General features: G+C 61.7%; 8 protein-coding genes across 8 annotated transcripts; 3 read left to right on the top strand and 5 right to left on the bottom strand.

Moving 5' to 3' along the window:
- Window positions 1-342: 342 nt before the first annotated feature.
- On the bottom strand, window positions 343-1,083 carry BBBOND_0307490 (EUKARYOTIC TRANSLATION INITIATION FACTOR 3 SUBUNIT 11, putative; the record flags this gene model as incomplete). The annotated part of the gene is made up of 1 exon (XM_012913577.1): window positions 343-1,083. One exon carries the CDS (start codon window positions 1,081-1,083, stop codon window positions 343-345), a length of 741 nt encoding a protein of 246 aa, XP_012769031.1.
- Window positions 1,084-1,251: 168 nt separating this feature from the next.
- BBBOND_0307480 (membrane protein, putative) lies at window positions 1,252-1,632 on the bottom strand (the record flags this gene model as incomplete). The annotated part of the gene is made up of 1 exon (XM_012913576.1): window positions 1,252-1,632. The coding sequence occupies one exon, from the start codon at window positions 1,630-1,632 to the stop codon at window positions 1,252-1,254; it is 381 nt and encodes a 126-aa protein (XP_012769030.1).
- Window positions 1,633-1,910: 278 nt separating this feature from the next.
- On the bottom strand, window positions 1,911-2,467 carry BBBOND_0307470 (sybindin-like family protein, putative; the record flags this gene model as incomplete). Its single annotated transcript, XM_012913575.1, has 2 exons — window positions 1,911-2,375; window positions 2,411-2,467. 2 exons carry the CDS (start codon window positions 2,465-2,467, stop codon window positions 1,911-1,913), a joined length of 522 nt encoding a protein of 173 aa, XP_012769029.1.
- An 878-nt stretch (window positions 2,468-3,345) lies between these two features.
- On the top strand, window positions 3,346-4,479 carry BBBOND_0307460 (hypothetical protein, conserved; the record flags this gene model as incomplete). The annotated part of the gene is made up of 1 exon (XM_012913574.1): window positions 3,346-4,479. The coding sequence occupies one exon, from the start codon at window positions 3,346-3,348 to the stop codon at window positions 4,477-4,479; it is 1,134 nt and encodes a 377-aa protein (XP_012769028.1).
- Window positions 4,480-4,634: 155 nt separating this feature from the next.
- Window positions 4,635-4,922, top strand: BBBOND_0307450 (hypothetical protein; the record flags this gene model as incomplete). The annotated part of the gene is made up of 1 exon (XM_012913573.1): window positions 4,635-4,922. One exon carries the CDS (start codon window positions 4,635-4,637, stop codon window positions 4,920-4,922), a length of 288 nt encoding a protein of 95 aa, XP_012769027.1.
- Window positions 4,923-5,288: 366 nt separating this feature from the next.
- On the top strand, window positions 5,289-7,237 carry BBBOND_0307440 (phosphatidylinositol 3-and 4-kinase family protein, putative; the record flags this gene model as incomplete). The annotated part of the gene is made up of 3 exons (XM_012913572.1): window positions 5,289-5,450; window positions 5,486-5,777; window positions 5,814-7,237. 3 exons carry the CDS (start codon window positions 5,289-5,291, stop codon window positions 7,235-7,237), a joined length of 1,878 nt encoding a protein of 625 aa, XP_012769026.1.
- Window positions 7,238-10,072, bottom strand: BBBOND_0307430 (tRNA synthetases class I (I, L, M and V) family protein, putative; the record flags this gene model as incomplete). Its single annotated transcript, XM_012913571.1, has 2 exons — window positions 7,238-9,969; window positions 10,066-10,072. 2 exons carry the CDS (start codon window positions 10,070-10,072, stop codon window positions 7,238-7,240), a joined length of 2,739 nt encoding a protein of 912 aa, XP_012769025.1.
- Window positions 10,073-10,347: 275 nt separating this feature from the next.
- Window positions 10,348-15,267, bottom strand: BBBOND_0307420 (hypothetical protein, conserved; the record flags this gene model as incomplete). Its single annotated transcript, XM_012913570.1, has 1 exon — window positions 10,348-15,267. One exon carries the CDS (start codon window positions 15,265-15,267, stop codon window positions 10,348-10,350), a length of 4,920 nt encoding a protein of 1,639 aa, XP_012769024.1.
- Between the last annotated feature and the right edge of the window lie 508 nt (window positions 15,268-15,775).

The following is a 15,775-nucleotide window of genomic DNA, read 5'->3' as shown; positions in this document are numbered from 1 at the left end:
CGTATTACGTGTGCGCATACACCCAGATGCAAAGCAGTAACGAACGCAACGTCAACAACAAGTTTAGTGTGCCGGCGTCCCCAGCACATTGTGACCACCTTTGCAAACGACAGCACCACGGCTGTGCAATTAGTGACGGGGTTCCATCAACATTAGCAGACAGTTCGCAACGGGGTGCCCGCATGGCGGACAGCGTGCCCCGCTTACCGACGCTTCAGTGCCGTGAGTGGACACCCGATCTAAGCAGCCGTTCGGCACCGCCTGCCACCACAGCGGCGGTGCGAGGCTGCGGCGCCCCTGCCGGCGACGTAGAGGCGGCCGACGCTAGGCCCCGGCGCAGCTTCAGGCGGCATGGCGCATGGTGGAGTAGTAGACACGCATGGAGTCGACCTTGAAGTACTTGTTCACCTCCGTGTGGACCTCGTGTGACCTCTGGCTCTTCGCGATGTCGTCGCGCGCGGCGGGCACGCACATCCCCGCGTCGGGGTTCGAGCGCGAGTAGTCGCTGGTGAGCGTCCAGCGGCAGGCCGCCAGCATCTGCTCGAACTCCTCGCAGTTCCTCTCGTAGTTCAGCATTGACCTAAGCTCTGGCACGCTCATCTGCATATACAGGAGCGGCACTACGTCCAGGATGAACCGCCTGACCGCGTCGCGCAGGCCCGGGACGTCGACGAAGGGCAGTCCCACCTTGTCGTCCATCGGCTTGAGCGCCGCCTCCCAGAACTTGTAGAATAGGCAGTTCTGCAACATGTTGTGCAGGGAGATCACCTCGGCGATGACGGGGTGCTCCTGCGTGGGAATCGGGACCTGGGCGATGCAGACGTCGAAGTCGTTGGCCGGGAGGCGCGTCAGGCACTGCACGAGCACCTTCTGGATGACGATATGGTCCGCGATGTGCGGGTATAGCGTGTAAATCTTGAGGATTCCGACGTTGTTCTCCAGGCTGTATAGCGCGGCGTCGGTCATCTGCTCGTCCAGGTACGCCGTGAGCGCGGGCAGCCCGGCGATGTTGAACCGGAGCGCCGGCGACTTGAGGACGGCCTCAGCGTTGGCGCTGGCCTGGCTCGGCTGGTGTGCGTCCATGTTCGGTTTGTAATGGCGAAGGCGGCGGCGCCGGTGGGGAGGCCGACGCGCCGGCTACACATCGCCGCCGCCGCAGCGCTACACGCCCTCCACGCGACTTCGTAGTGAAACTATGCTTAACCGTGTATATGCTAACGATTAGGACCTTCTAAAGGTGTCCGCCGGCCATTACTGCAAGTAGTGGCTATCGCTGCAATCCGTGTCTGCGTCGTGCGTGCTCTCCGGCACCACCGTCCCGTTTTCCGTCATCTTGCGGTACCTCATGGGCCCTGAGACCGGGCTGAGGCCGACTGTCGACCTGATGAATCGCAGCGGCCGCTCGAACGGGTCGAACTTGATGTATCCCCGCAGGTACGCCAGCGATACGAGCATTGCGATAAGGTGTACGATGCTGCAGGCGAGGCAGGCGGTGTGCGCCGTCGGGATGCGCTCCGGCAGCAGCTCCACATGCCGCGGGTCGCCCTTGAGGTGCGCCGTGATGAACTGGAACACCACGAAGTTGAAGCCGCACATGAGGCAGCACGCGTAGCCGAACATGCGCCACGACATCCTGCCCTAGCCCTGCTGACACAGATCCCACCCTAACTCTACCGACGCTCGGCGTGTCGCTTGACGCGCTTTCGACAAATGATCACGTTCTCGGCTCCTCCGCCGATTCACTGTGGGTCCTCCGATGATGACAAATGGTGAAAAAAATCAGCCGGCGCAAGAACTCCGTCGTCACCTCGGCGTGCAACTGGTCCTAGGTTCGCGCGGCTACAGTGTCCTTGCAGACTTGAAAAATTCCAGCTGGGCTGCGTAACGCCTCCTTCTCAGAGCGGCGGCATTTAGGTGGATAGCTCCGCAAAGTATGCCGTGATGCGGTCGTCGAATAGCTCTGAACGCACGGGCATGTCAGTCTGGTGGAACGGGCACTTCTGCACGAAGTCCGCGTACAGCTCGTAGACGTAGCTGAGGATGACGTTGACGTGCTCCCTGGAGGGCCCCTGAGGAGTGCACACTATGCAGATCTTCAGACCTAACGACAGGTGTGCGACTGCCGGACCGATGTCATCCCTACCTGTCAGGGTCTCGTAGCACTGGAGCCTGAAGGAGCTGGATTCTATGCACGTTATGCCTGCATGGCGCTCAGGGGGAGGGCGGAAACCGTTACCTTTCGGCTGCGGCAGCAGCGTTTGCACTTGCGCTGAATTGGGCACACAGAGTTTCGGCGCGATGGTCGAGAGTCCGTGCAGTGTGCTGGCTAGGCGGATGGCATCGTTCGACGAGAAAGCGTCACGGCCGTTGAGACTCTGCGCGTGGTCAGATGTGCGCGAGTGGCACGCACCTTGTAGTAAATTAAGCTGCCGTGCTGGTTGGTGATGAAGAGCGCGATCATCGCCATCTACAGCGCCGGCCGTAGCACGAACGGTTACGCGCACACTGCCTCGCGGGTGGATGCAGCTACTCGTAAACGTACAGTGCCGTGCTATCTCTAAAAATGGTGCGAGTGCGTAAATCGGCGCGATAGGTTGTGAGGACCCGGCGGCGCGCGTGAGCGCCTATCGCCAGAATCACCTCCCCACCGGTTACGGGTCTGGATAAACTGCGCAACGATGCCGCCCAGCCAACGGCGCCGCGGCCTACACAGGCCAATCTTTAGTGAGTCGAACCACGCCAATGCGCCGTGCAGCCACCTGTAAGCGTCGCCACTAACGCGGCCGTACCGGCAGTCGGCGCGGCCGGAGACTCAGTGGGTGTCCTGACGCCCATCGGCGAATTCGAGGGTTGCGCTGTTCCAAAACGGCGTACGCGGCTCGCGCCGTATGGCGTTCGCCGGGTTCGTTTGGCCCACCGTCGACGGAACGGTCGTGGAAAAGCTGCTCCGTTGCATCCCAGCCGACGTAGCCTCGTCGCTACCCGGCTCCATTGACCAACACAAATATTGCGTGATCCGTGCGCAACGCCTCTGCGGTGAAGTTGTATGTCCCACGGCGACCTTCCGACAACATCGCGGTTATCGTGCGGCAGACGGCCCCGCGACCGCCCTTCGTTCGGAACAACCCACAAAGCGCCATAACACAAAAGCGGTGTAACATTTTCATTTTAATCGCAAAGGCCTGCCGTCTTACGCAGCTGTCCACACTGGGTGTGTGACGTTCGCCGTTCAATCCCCGCAAGGAGAACGGGAGTGGCCCGCAGTCGCCCTAGATTCGGCGGGGCCACGCACCGCGTCGGGCCGCGTCAGCCCGCAGACCTCAATCGCAGTCACGCCGTGCAGACATGGCCGCCACGGCGATATGGAAGAGCTTCCACCTGGAGGAGGAATACCGCCGGCTCATGGGCGACAGGGCCGCCGCGCTGGAGTGTTACCCGAGCGGTGAGGGGCGGCGCGTCATCGCGGCGACCAATGTGTTCGCCTCCGACCCGTACGCGCTGCCGCACGGTACCGATGCGAGGGTCCGCGAGCTGTACCCGAGCCTGGTGGAGCTGAGCCGGGAGTCTTGCTACGTCTCCGAAGTTGGCCTGGAGAAGATGGCCGCCGAGCTGCGCAGCTCTGGCACCTATGCGGCGTCGATGGCGGCGCCCAGGAGCCTGCCACCCATCGAGCCCTTCATGATGTCGTCGCCAGCGGTGACCCGTCGCATGCGGCCGGAGCCCCGGTTGTCGACACGGCCGGAGCCTCAGAGCGTCGTGAGGCCGGCGTACCTCCGCAGCGACACTGGCCGAATGCCAGGCACGAGGGCTAACGATGTGCTGAACGAGAGCGTGGACCGGTTCGCGACGAACGCCGCGGCAACCCTCGTCGGCAATTGCAACATTTTCGACACCGACAGCTACCGCAGGGGGGCACTGGGATCCAGCATCCCGCTGAACGAGCAGTCCTTGCTCACGCCGGTGCGGGCGCCTAGAAGCCAGTTCAACTTCCAGAAGGAGTTCCTGAGCGCCTTCCAGCCGGGCGTGGAGTCCGGCAACGACTACGGTGCCCTGGAGACTCCGGTGGTGGACCGAGCCGCGTCAAACAACGCTACCGTGAACGTGGATACGCTGGTGTCGCCGTTTCCGTGGGAGAAGAGCGCGAACTTGGCAAGGGCGCAGGAGTTCGGCTACACACCCCGCGGAAGGGCCGGCGAGGCCAGCGAGCAGAAGTACCCGAGCTATCTCTCGGGCGATCTGAACCGTGCAAACGGATCTGTGGTAAGGCCTCTAAGGCGTGTGGAAGACCCGGTAAGCCTGTTCGACTCGACGCGTCCGCGCAGGATAAGCAGCACCGTCGCTCCCGGCGGCAGGGACTCGAGCGCCACGGGATTCAACGTGAGATCGCCCCTACGATCTCTGATGCGCGAGAGTGATCACAGCTACGGCTACAAAAACTCGCATACTACGCCGCGGTCGCTGTATCACAACCTTCTTTAGGCGCACCTACTGCTGCGCCAGCGCGGAATCCCCAGCGGTCCTGCGTGCCGAGCCGCACGTATCCGGGCCGCGCATAACAACGCCCGAAAAACGGGAGGCTACGAATTTTCATCTGATGCGCGAAGACTGAGACGTTCACCGAACCGGCCGTCAACATGCTGACCTGCTTCACGAGGGCGTGGAACCGCGTAAAGGGGCTCAAGGTGCCAACGGGCGGCCCCGCGGGGCTGGTGTACACGTGCGGCGTGCTGAACATGATCATTTTCGGCTCAGGGCTCATCATCCTCGGAATCACGAACAACTGCCTGGAGGATGTGCTCATCGGCGTCGCGCAGCTGCTCCTTCCGATCGTCGGCTGGCTGTGGTCGTTGGTCTGGGGTGTGCTCATAATCATCGGCAAGTACCGTAAGGGTCCCGGCGATTTGACCAACGAGCCCTGCTGACATCTCCGACGGTACCCGCTGCTGCGACGCGCGACGTCTGTGGATTCTGGTGTGGACTCCGATCAAGCGCGGAATCTACCGAGTGTGTCTCCGCCCAAATTTTAACGCTCGTCAGTCCGTGGCGGCACCCTTTCGACGCCCCCTGGACATCCGGCATACGGCGACCGCCGAGCACCTGGCGAGCTAACAGCGCTAGTTTGTGACGAACGTTTCGGTAGCAACTGTCACGGTAATATACTGATTTTATGACTAGATAAGGTTCGCCGCCTGGGTGTCGCGTGGTCACCGCACACCTGCCGTCGCCGATTCCGCCTTCCACTCCTAGTCGCCAGGGACCTGCGATCTCACGCGCCACAGACCGCAAACATGTCCTCTGGCGGCCTCCGGATATCGCAGCAGAACTACTTCAGCACGCATAACGCTCTCCGCGATGTGTCGCCGGAAGATAAGGGCACGCGCTGCGTGCTGCACGAGCTCCACGGCGACCGGCATGGCGCGATCAGGCTCTACCCCTTCTACGACGTTCAGGTACCGCGCCGCCGTCTCCCTCACATCCGGCGCAGATGGTCAAGCGGCTGCTCATCAAGAAGCTGCACCTGCCCTCGGGCACCGGAGTCAACGACCTCCGGATCCTCTACAAGGGCGTGGAGCTGCCGAACTACCGCACCATGGAGACGTACATGGGCAAGGGCGAGAACGACCATCGGCTCTTCTGGTCCATGCGCGAGACCAACCCGAGTGCGGGCATCCGGCGTGCGGGCATCAAGACCACGAGCCACATGCAGAGCATCATCAACGAAATCGCGCTGTCGCTCAAGAACAACATCAAGCCGAAGCTGACGATGGACGGCACAGGTGAGGTGGCCTTCCCGTCGGCTGAACTTACCGCAGGAGGCACATACATGATGTACAACAAGCAGCGCGTGTGCTGTGCGGTGTTCAAGCCCATCGACGAGGAGGCGTTCGCGCCGTGCAACCCGCGCGGGTACGAGGGGAAGCTCAACCAGCAGGGGTTTCGGTCGGGCGTGCTGTCCGGCGAGGGCGCGAGCCGTGAGGTGGCTGCGTACCTGCTGGACTCGGCGTACGGCGGCGCGTGCGGCGTGCCCGACACCACCATGGTGGAAGCGAGCCACCCGGCGTTCCACAACTCCTGCGATGCGAAGTTCATCAAGGACGTGGGATCCGGCTTGAAGTGGAAAACGGGGTCGCTGCAGGAGTTCATCGACTGCAAGGAGTCCAGCGGGAACTACAACCCCAGTCTGTTCCCGGTGACTGACGTGCACCGCATCGGCATTCTGGACCTGCGCGTGGTGAACCTCGACCGCAACGACGGCAACATTTTGGTGATGGACTTGCGTCAGCGCAGCCACGACGGGCAGACGCTGCCCCCTGGTGTGCCGCGCTACAAGCTGATCCCGATCGACCACGGCCTCATCTTGCCCGACGTGGTGGACGTGGCCGACATGGACCTGGTGTGGTTCGACTGGCCGCAAACGGAGATACCGTTCGGTAAGAACGAGCTCAAGCTGATCTTCGCGTACGACCCCGACAAGGACGCCGAGCGGCTGCGGAGGCGGCTGCTCATTCGACCGGAGTGCCTGCGTACGATGCGTGTGTCGGTGCGTCTGCTGCAGATCGGCGCGCTGATGCACCTGAACCTCAAGCAAATCGCAAGGATAGTCTGCAGGAGCGACATGGACACGCCGTCGGACCTGGAGACCATGATAAAGAAGGCGGTGGAGCAGGCGTACAAGGCGACGGAGGCCACTTCAGTCATCAGCACTCGGCGGCTGGGTGCGGCGATGGACCTCTTCAGCCACTCGGTGCGCTTCGAGGCGTGCGTGGAGGATAACGACACGGGCGTCGAACGGGCTGAGGAAAGCCAATTCGCCGACGACAGCACGAGCTCCGAATCCTCGTTGTCGTTTTCCGACGAGTCGTTCGCGACTCCGCAGGACGAACTGTCGAGCTCGTCCAACCCGGTGCACCCCGCCACGCACGAGCTCAAGTACCGCGACATCGTGCGGACCACCTACCGCCGGCGGCGGCACGTGGAGGAGGAGCGCTCGATCTGGGCGCTCGAGGACGCCAAGGGCAGGCCCATACACTTCGACTGGGACGAGCAGTTCGACCGGACGTTCTACTCGCTGGTGGTGCGGATGTTCACCTGCTACATCCAGCAGCACCACCCCGGGTGGACCTCGTACCCCTACAACGGCGACGGCGACGAACGGTTCACCTGGGCCGCGCGGAACAACTTCACGCCGCCGCACGCGGACCGGTGGCTGCAAAGCAGCAGGCCGCAAAGAGGCTGACTAGGACTGTACATTAAAATGTATGACCGTGTTGTACGTAAGCTTGAGCAGGTATGTCAGCAGCGGGCGGTGCGCTTCGACCGCGCCCCTGAGGTCCTCCGGAGCCTCGACTTTGGCGTTTTCGGAGCCTTCCAGTGCGTGCCTGCGCAGCTGCCGAATGACGCTTTCGAGCACGTCGAAGGCGCGCTCGTCCTCGGCGACGGGGGCGCCGAACGTCGGCCATTCGAACAGCTCGCCGGTGTCCTTCATGCCGATCGGTATGGGCATAGCAGTCACTAGTTGGGGGGTGAACGGCATCAGCAGCCTCAGGAGGTCCCGGTAGCCCGTGGCCAGAGCTCCAATGCCCATGTCGCCGTGCCGGTGGCTGGGGATTGCGTACTCCGAGAATACCGACACGTACTGCTCTAGATTCTCGAACGCCCTGCGGAACGAAAAGGTTTCGATGCAATCACCAACTGCCCTACCGGCCCTCGAGAGTCCGGCCGCCACCAGCCGCTCCACGAACGTTTTGCCCACCTCATCAGGCGACACGTCCCACATGTGATCGAGGCCGTGCTGCTTGCTTGCGTTGCTGACGTACTTTGTGATGTTGGCTACCTTCTTGAGCAGGCTTTTCACGCGGTCGGCGTAGCCGCCCAGATCGTGGCAGACGTTGGCTTTGGAGGCGGCCGTGGCCAGCACCAGCCGTGCCTGGGCCATTGCCAGCGGGCTGGTATGCTTCACGCTTTTACCGACAGCCTTCGCGATCAGAATGTCGATTTCACTAGGTTTGCTGAGGTCTGGGAAGCCTGGCAGCTGGCCGAAACCCTCCACGAATTCCTTAGCCGTCACGGTGTTGCCCTCAGACTTGCTCATCTTCCGGCCGGAGGAGTCGTTGACAAGCCCGTGTAACACCAACTTGTCAAACGGCAGCTTGCCCTTCGAGAACCACGTGCACAGTAGCAGCATGCGGGCCACCCAGGAGTGAAGGATGTCGTAACACGTATACAACACCCTGGTGGCATTCGCATCACACAGCGTTGCGGCGTGGGATAGCGCCAGATCACGTTTGGGAGTACCTCCCTGATCCACAAAATCACAATTAGAAGCGCCTTTCTGATCCACAAAATCACAATTAGAAGCGCCTCCCTGATCCACAAAATCACAATTAGAAGCGCCTTTCTGATCCACAAAATCATAATTAGAAGCACCTCCCCGATCCACACCATCCTTTTGGTTGGCTTCCATGGAGGCCATGGCATCCTCCTCCAAGGTGCTACCCTCGTCGACTTCGCCACCTGCTTCACGGTTAACAACAACGCCTTCCAAGGGAATCCCGTCGCTTAAAGTGATGGAATCGAACGATTCAGGCGCCAATGGTGGTGAATAGGTGTCAGGGGTGGTAGTTATGGGCCAGAGCGCAGATGTGAACCAGGTGTCGAGGGTCCGTGTGTCCTGCTCGATCGCGTAACCTCTGCTCAATGCGTCCGAAATTGAACACTGCAGATACTGCGCAACCATTTGCTCTGCTTCCGATTGCGATTGCGCCGGGAAGGGTATGGAGACTCCGTCTTTCCTCAGGTACCACACGGGGACACGCAGCCCCCACCAGCCGTATCGGCTGATGCACCAAGGCTGCGTTGACGCCACACGTTGGCGCAGCATCGAGCTGCGGCTTGGGGGGTCGACTTCCAGCCCAGCCATCGCGTCCAAAGCCGGACCAGATATGGCGCTCACGTCGAGCAGCCAGTGAGGTGCGGGCAGCGTGTATACATCGCAGCTCGGGTCGCCGAGCAGCGTGGGTGACGGCTCCTCCACCGTCGCTACCTCGGCAAAGCCGTCGATAATCTTCCTTTCAGCCTCTGCAATGGTCAGATTTTCGAGCTCTGGAACGACGTTCTTCAGGCGACCACGCTCATCGGTGATGTCGATCACGTCGAGCCCATGTTTCAACGCCAGCTGGTAATCCTCAAACAGGTACCCTGGCATGACAAGCGTAGCTCGGTCGTCGTCAACTCCCCCTGAGGCGATCAGGGGAATGCGCCTGTGCGATCCTGGGAGCACCGCCGCCTTGCCCTTGAGCCTGCCCGAAGTCGAGTCCGACACGGCGACGGCTGCCGAGGCGTGAAGCAGTGCGGGTTTCGTCGTGTGCACCGTGATGTAATCTTCACTATCGGAGTGCCGCGATGGATGGCCGTCGGGGGATCCCGCGTCCGAGGATGCGGCGGCGGGTTGGCTCCCGCCATCATCGACCAGCTTCAGATCAACAGCGTACAGCTTCTTGGGTTGCCTTACTAAGTCGACGTCGGCGGAGTCTAGAAACGTGACCACCTCGTCGGTGACCTTGGCGAAGGTAGGATACAATTTTTCAGCGAGGTGCCCCCCGCGGTACAGGCTGACGAACGCATGCCTGGTCACCTCCTTGCTCCGCCGCCCCAAGGTCCAGCCTCCGTAAAGCCAATCGACACCTAGGCTGGACAGAGTATCCATGTGGTCGTCTGACACTGTTTTGCAGTGGCGCAATGCGCACCGCAGCCTTTGGCCGGGTGGCTTGTCCACGCCGACGCCGCGGTTGACAATGCGCTCCAAACCCTGGCCGGCATGGTCGCTGCAGAAACGCGCGTAGACTTCACGATTCGACAGCTCCGCGTGGCGTAGATATATGTCGCTACACACGAGGTTCAACGCATTGCCCACGTGGAGGTCGCCAGTTAGGTTAGGTGGAGGCGTTATCAGACGGACTGCGCCTTTACCTGAAAGCGCAATTATTTGGGTATGACACACGTGTAGCAATCACCGTAGCTGCTAGAATAGGTACAGATGGTGTCATACGCCACGAAGTTGCGTACAAGGCATTTTGGACATACCTGTAGCCTCCACGTAGCGTCGTTGCAACCTTCCACGCGCAAAGGACCCCGCGGCGAGCCCGGAGCGCGACTCATGTGCCCTAAAAGCGGCAGACAGCGTAATTAATGCCGCGAAGAGCGCAATGGCCGCATAAGTGGACGGAATCCAGCGCGCTCTCATGGCGCCGGCCGCGGCACGGGCTGCCGAAGCCGATTGCTGCCTACATAACGCACACAGAGTGACCAACGCGCACACATCGCAAATGTGCACCTATATGTAGAGTATTACGATTTGTTCGCCGGCTTTTGGATAAGGGTGCCCAGCGGGCACTCCGCGTTGAGCAGCTCCTGACGCTTGCGGTACCACGCGCGCATCACCACGTCCTGCGAGGCCAGGTCATCCACGGCCTCTTTCAGCAGCTTCAGCGCCGGGCGCAGCCGCAGCATCAGCTTGACGTTGTTGCCGACGCTGCGCGACAGCAGGGAGTGCTGCTGGCAGAAGGCCACGTACCGCGGCCCGGCTGCGATGTCCATGTTGTGCGACTCCACCACGTAGCGATTGATCATGCCACAGATGGCGTGGAAAACGACGCTGCAGCCCTCCCTGAAGCAGCGGACCATGAGACCCTCGGACGACCGGCAGCATGCGCACTGCGCGGCCCCGTTGGCAGAGGCAGCCGCGGAGTCGACGTTTTGGGGCGTGGTCCCATCCACGTCGTGTTCGCCTGTGTATACGCGCAGCAGCACTTCGGGGAAGCACACTCCGCAAATGGCGTGGATGTAGCGACGATGGGCGTCCGCGCCGCCACGCGCCGTTGGGATCTGTTTCAGCAGACCAGTCGAGACGCGGCAAATTGCGCAGATGGCACCCTCATCGCCGTTGCTGCAGACGTCGCAGGTGACGTGCTTGTTGGCGTTGAGCTTATCCGATAGAATGCTGCTTGCGCCCTTCGCATCCAGCTCCACGTAGCAGTTGTAGTGCATCCGCGCGTTGCAGTGGCCGCATTCCGTCAGCATTCCCGTGCCAAAGCAGACGCCGCAGCGCCTGTCGCCCGAGAGTTGCGCCAGGTATGCTGGGTCGGCTACCATCGACCCCGGGTCCATAGACTCGGAGGACATGAGCGACTCCAGGAACACGGCACGCGACTTCCGCCGCTTGTCGCAGCCCTCGAACAGCCAGTAGGCCGTGTCCCTGTTCAGGAAGCGTTTGTTCCGGATCGTCACGAATTGCTGCCACTGGCGAGACTTGTCATGCGCGTTGCACTGCACGCGCACGTGGAGTTCGCGCATAAGGCCGCTGTCCTGGGGCTCATGCGACAGATAACCCACGGTGGATACCGCCTGCACGCGATACCCATGCAGCCAGGCACACAGCGGGTGCGCGGCGACTTCGCAGTCGCTGCAGCGCATTACGTAGCCCCAGCCGACGCCGCAGACCGAGCATATGGCCTCGCGCCGCCACCTCGCGATGCCGGCCAGAGTCCACGGCTCCATCGTGGTGTAGTTGCTGCACTCGGTCTCCGGCATCAGGCACAACAGGCAGAACACGTGGGCCCACTCTTCGAGGTCGCAATGCTTCAACGCGCCGCCGCCCCGGCCGCAAATGCTGCACAGGATGCTGCAGCTGCGGAAGGCGGTCTGCCACTGCCCGCCCATGGTACGGCGCTCGTACTCGCAGCGACGGCAGATGTAGTCGCTGTTGTCGGACTCCTTACCTGTGCGGTTCACGCCGTAGCAGTTGCGGTGCGTCGACATGAAGCACCGGGAGCAGGTGTAGATCGGGTTGAGGTTGTTGCCCTTGTTGACGAAGCACACGCTGCAGTATGCGCCTTCGGCGATTCCCTCGGCCTTTTTGGCCGCGTTGCGTATATCGGGGGTGTTCGGAGTCACGACAACTGGGGACTGCATCCTGGGTGCCGCCGCGACCGTGGGGGTCAACGAGTCCTGCGAGTCGGAGAGGCCACGGCAGAAGTTCGTAACCAGGGTGGTCCAGCGTTCCACGGACTCGTACTGCTCGAGCAGCTTGGAGGCGTAGCCGAGCCGCTGGTTCATGGTGGGCGGTCCGGAGTTCATCTCCAAGACGTTCTCACGGATATTCTCACGGATCTTGCGCAACTGGGATGACACAATGCTGAGGTCGCACTCCGTGATCTCCTTCTGGCGCCTCACGAAGTTAGTGTCGTCCACCACCGGCCAGGTATGTTTGCCCAGGTGGACCATCGGCACCGGCGGCAGCGTGACGCCCGAATCGTTGTTTGGGGTCGCAGCAGCTGCTGCCGCTGCCGCCGCCGCCGCCGCGGAGGTGCGACCTGATGAACCACTTGTCGATGGCTCCGGCGCAGTCGCCGCGGCCTCGCTATTCGCGGCTTTATCAGCGTTTGAATTTCGGGATGCCTTCGCCGAATGCGATGGACGCGATGAGCCCTTGGAGCTACCCTTGATGCTGGCGGTAAAATGGGTAGACGTCTTAATTTTGGCCATCACGGCAGCCCAGTCGATCATCTGCAGGCAGCTGGTGTTCACGGACGCGTCTACGGTGTTTTTGAGCACCGCGAGCTTCACGTTGGCGTCATTGGCGTGGCTCATCTCGAAGGCGCAGCGCCGCAGCAACTCGCTTTCCATGGGGCTGAGGACGACGAACTTCTCAAGCTCCATGCTGTTGAGGGAGGGGTCGCCCTTGCCCTTTTTGAGCATCTTCCTGCGGATGCGGGACAGCTCGCTCTCGCTGGTAACCGCGTTGACCGTCTGGTGGAGCTGGCGGATGTCGTCGCGCAGGCCGTACTCGCCGATTCCGCTAGAGAAGTCGATTTCCTTCAGCGCGCCCGAGTTCGTGTAAAACGACGTGTTGGAGTAGGTGTTGCGCGCCACCTCGCCCTGCACGTGGGACAGGAAGTGGCGCACCTCCTCATCCAAGGCTATGCCGGCGGCGGAAATTGCCGACTTGTCCGTGCGCTCGGTAAGCGCAGCGTCGGCCTGCAGGACCTCGAGCAGCCACTTGTTCACCTTGAATATAAGGACTCCAGCGGTGCGTCCGGTGTCGACGAGCACGTGGAACCGGGAGTACCGCCTTTCGTCGGCAGGCATCCCGTTGTTGGCCTTCGCCGACGACTGCAGCTCCTGGTCGACGTCGTCTTTGAGGGATTGCAGCAGATCCATCACGCCGTTGCACCCGAGCATGACCTGCTGCAGGAACATTTCACTCAGATCCCGCGGCTCGAGGAAGTCGGAGCACGTCAGCACGTTGTCCTCCAGGCGCCAGTACTCCGCCACGCTCTTCTTGCGGGCGTTCTGGTCCATGTTGGCGAGGAGGTCGTCGGAGGCGGGTCCGTACGGAAGTGGCCGGAAGATGTCGAATTTCTGCCACATCATGCGCTGGCTGCGGAACTGCGAGCCGCTGCTGTCCAACCCGCCGTCGCCGGAAGCCGCCTGCACGTCCACCACCGGGACGTCATCGCACGGCGACGCTACATCTACCGGCATATTGACGTCGATTTCGTCGCAGTCGACGTCCTGTATTGCGGCGACCTCGTACGTATCGGCATCATCGGCGGCCGGACTCAACAGGTAGTCCCTCCACTCGTCAAATGACCATTCCTCACATTGGAGCTCGGAATCGCATTCGTCCATTTCACTTCCGCCCTTTCTATCTTCATTCTCCTCATATTCCTCCTCCTCCTGTCCCTTATCCTCCTCCTCATCATCACCATTCTCGTATTCCTCCTCCCAATTCTCCTCATATTCCTCGTCATAATCCTCATAACCGTCATCCCAATTCTCCTCCCCTATCCCATAATCATCATCCTCCCACTTCTCCTCTTCTTCCTCTTCCTCCTCGTCGTCCTCGTCCTCGTCATCATCATAATCATCATCGTCATCACCATCACCTCCCTCACATGGTCCGCCGATAAACGATTTCATGCGCAGCACCAGCTCCGGTGACAGCGCCTCCGACGCTTCGTCCTCGCCGTCGTCGTGGAGGGCAGATGCGGTCACTGCCGATGCCATGCGGATGATATCCGCGACCTCGCCCTGGTACTTGCGATAGCTGCTCGAGCCCTGCTCACGCAGGACCTGTCGGCGCCGGAGCTGCATTTGTATGCCCATGACCACGTGGTCGTAGCTGGAATGCTGGGCGCAGAAGGCCCCCACGAAGTCGAAGTACTGCTCCCCCATGTCCAACCTGTAGTAGACCTGATCGGAGAAGGCGCATCCGCGGTAGCCCTCCTGGAACGTCGTGCAGCGAGAGTGCACAAACTTGCTGCATTTTGCGAACGAACAGGGCGCCACCAAGCCGTCCGATTTGCCGCAGGCGTCGCACGCATTGCCGCCGGGGGTCATCTGCGCGATGAACGCTTGGATGCCCACGGGGTCGCGCATGCGGAGCATACGGCGGAACGCGATTCCCGAGGATTCGGGCGCAAAGGCCACGCAGCTGCAGTGGACCCACCGGTCGCAGTCGGGCGAATGACGCATGGCGCCTCCAGGCAGGCCGCATAATGCGCACTGCGGCGTGCCTGCTCCATCAGCGGCGGCGCAGACATCGCACGTGAAATCTCGGTATGCCGTCGGGCGGTCGCTGAGGTGCGCAGTGGATTCGTCGGACTCACACGGTCCATCGGCGTCGCATGAAGCAGAACGTCGGCGCCTCGGTGACTCGAACGGCGAGTGCAAAGTCGTGAAGGTGGCTTGGTCATACGAGAAGAGGTCACCCTGCGTCTGCGGAAATGCGTTTTGCGATGATCCCAGGTACCATTCCCAGCTCCTCGACTCGGGGCCGTAGCAATTCGGGTGAACCACCACGCCGCACGCGTCGCAGCGACAGGCGTCACCTATCAGCAGGCCCAGGCAGGCGTCGCAGCGCTCGTCAGCCGCCAATGACACCGGCTCCCCCGTGAGACAGCAGCGCCGGGTGCGGTTCAGCACCTCGGACTCCACCAGCCAGGCGGAGGGTTCGAAGCCCTGGTAGAGCGCCCCCTCGTAGCTGGGATGGGCGAACGAGCCGGAGTCGTAGAAGAGCCGCTCGTTGGAGACGCTGGCATACTTGTCACCGCGCGACCACTCCGATGCGCCGCTGATGCTGCCATATTGTGCCAGGGCGGAGATGTAGTCGGTAGGCGGAGCGCTGAGAGTGCCCATGAAGGACTCCGGTACCGGCGTTTGGTCGGGGCAAGAGTCCGTCTCCTGCGCAGCGCCATCGCTTGCCATCCTCGCAAGTGGAATCACGCGCTTGGATACGCGGCCGACAGGTCACCTCGCGCGCTGGAGCCACGGCACTCGCCGGGGTCATGTCCTCGCACGCACGCCGCACTGGGCGGCTAAAATTAACCCGAGGAATTCGCAGCGTGACCAGGAAGCCCTGTAGAAGGAATTATTGTGCCACCGAGGCGACAGCCTCAAATTAAAGGCGCGAGGTACCGCGAGGACCAACTGATCTCATGACCAGCACGCGCCGCTCTAGCAAACGTGGTTCCGATTCCTCGCTGACCAACTAGAAGAATCGTATTACCGCCGTTGTAGCGGGCCAGCGGCGACGCAATGCGCACTCGGGATACGCCCATGGTGCTGCCGTGGAGCTGTGCCGAAACAAGCCACCACTGCGCCACAAGCCGAGCGGCTAGCGTATCTGGCGTCTTAGAGGTGATGTGAACGAATGTGTAAGAGACCGCAGATCGCGTTGGCGGCCGTCGCGGCGATCCGTGTCCGTGCTAAGTTG

Source organism: Babesia bigemina, assembly GCF_000981445.1.
Source record: "Babesia bigemina genome assembly Bbig001, chromosome : III".
In the NCBI taxonomy this organism is placed as follows: Eukaryota; Apicomplexa; class Aconoidasida; order Piroplasmida; family Babesiidae; genus Babesia; species Babesia bigemina.
Note: the sequence above shows the minus strand (reverse complement) of the source record. Positions and strands in the feature narration are given on the sequence as shown.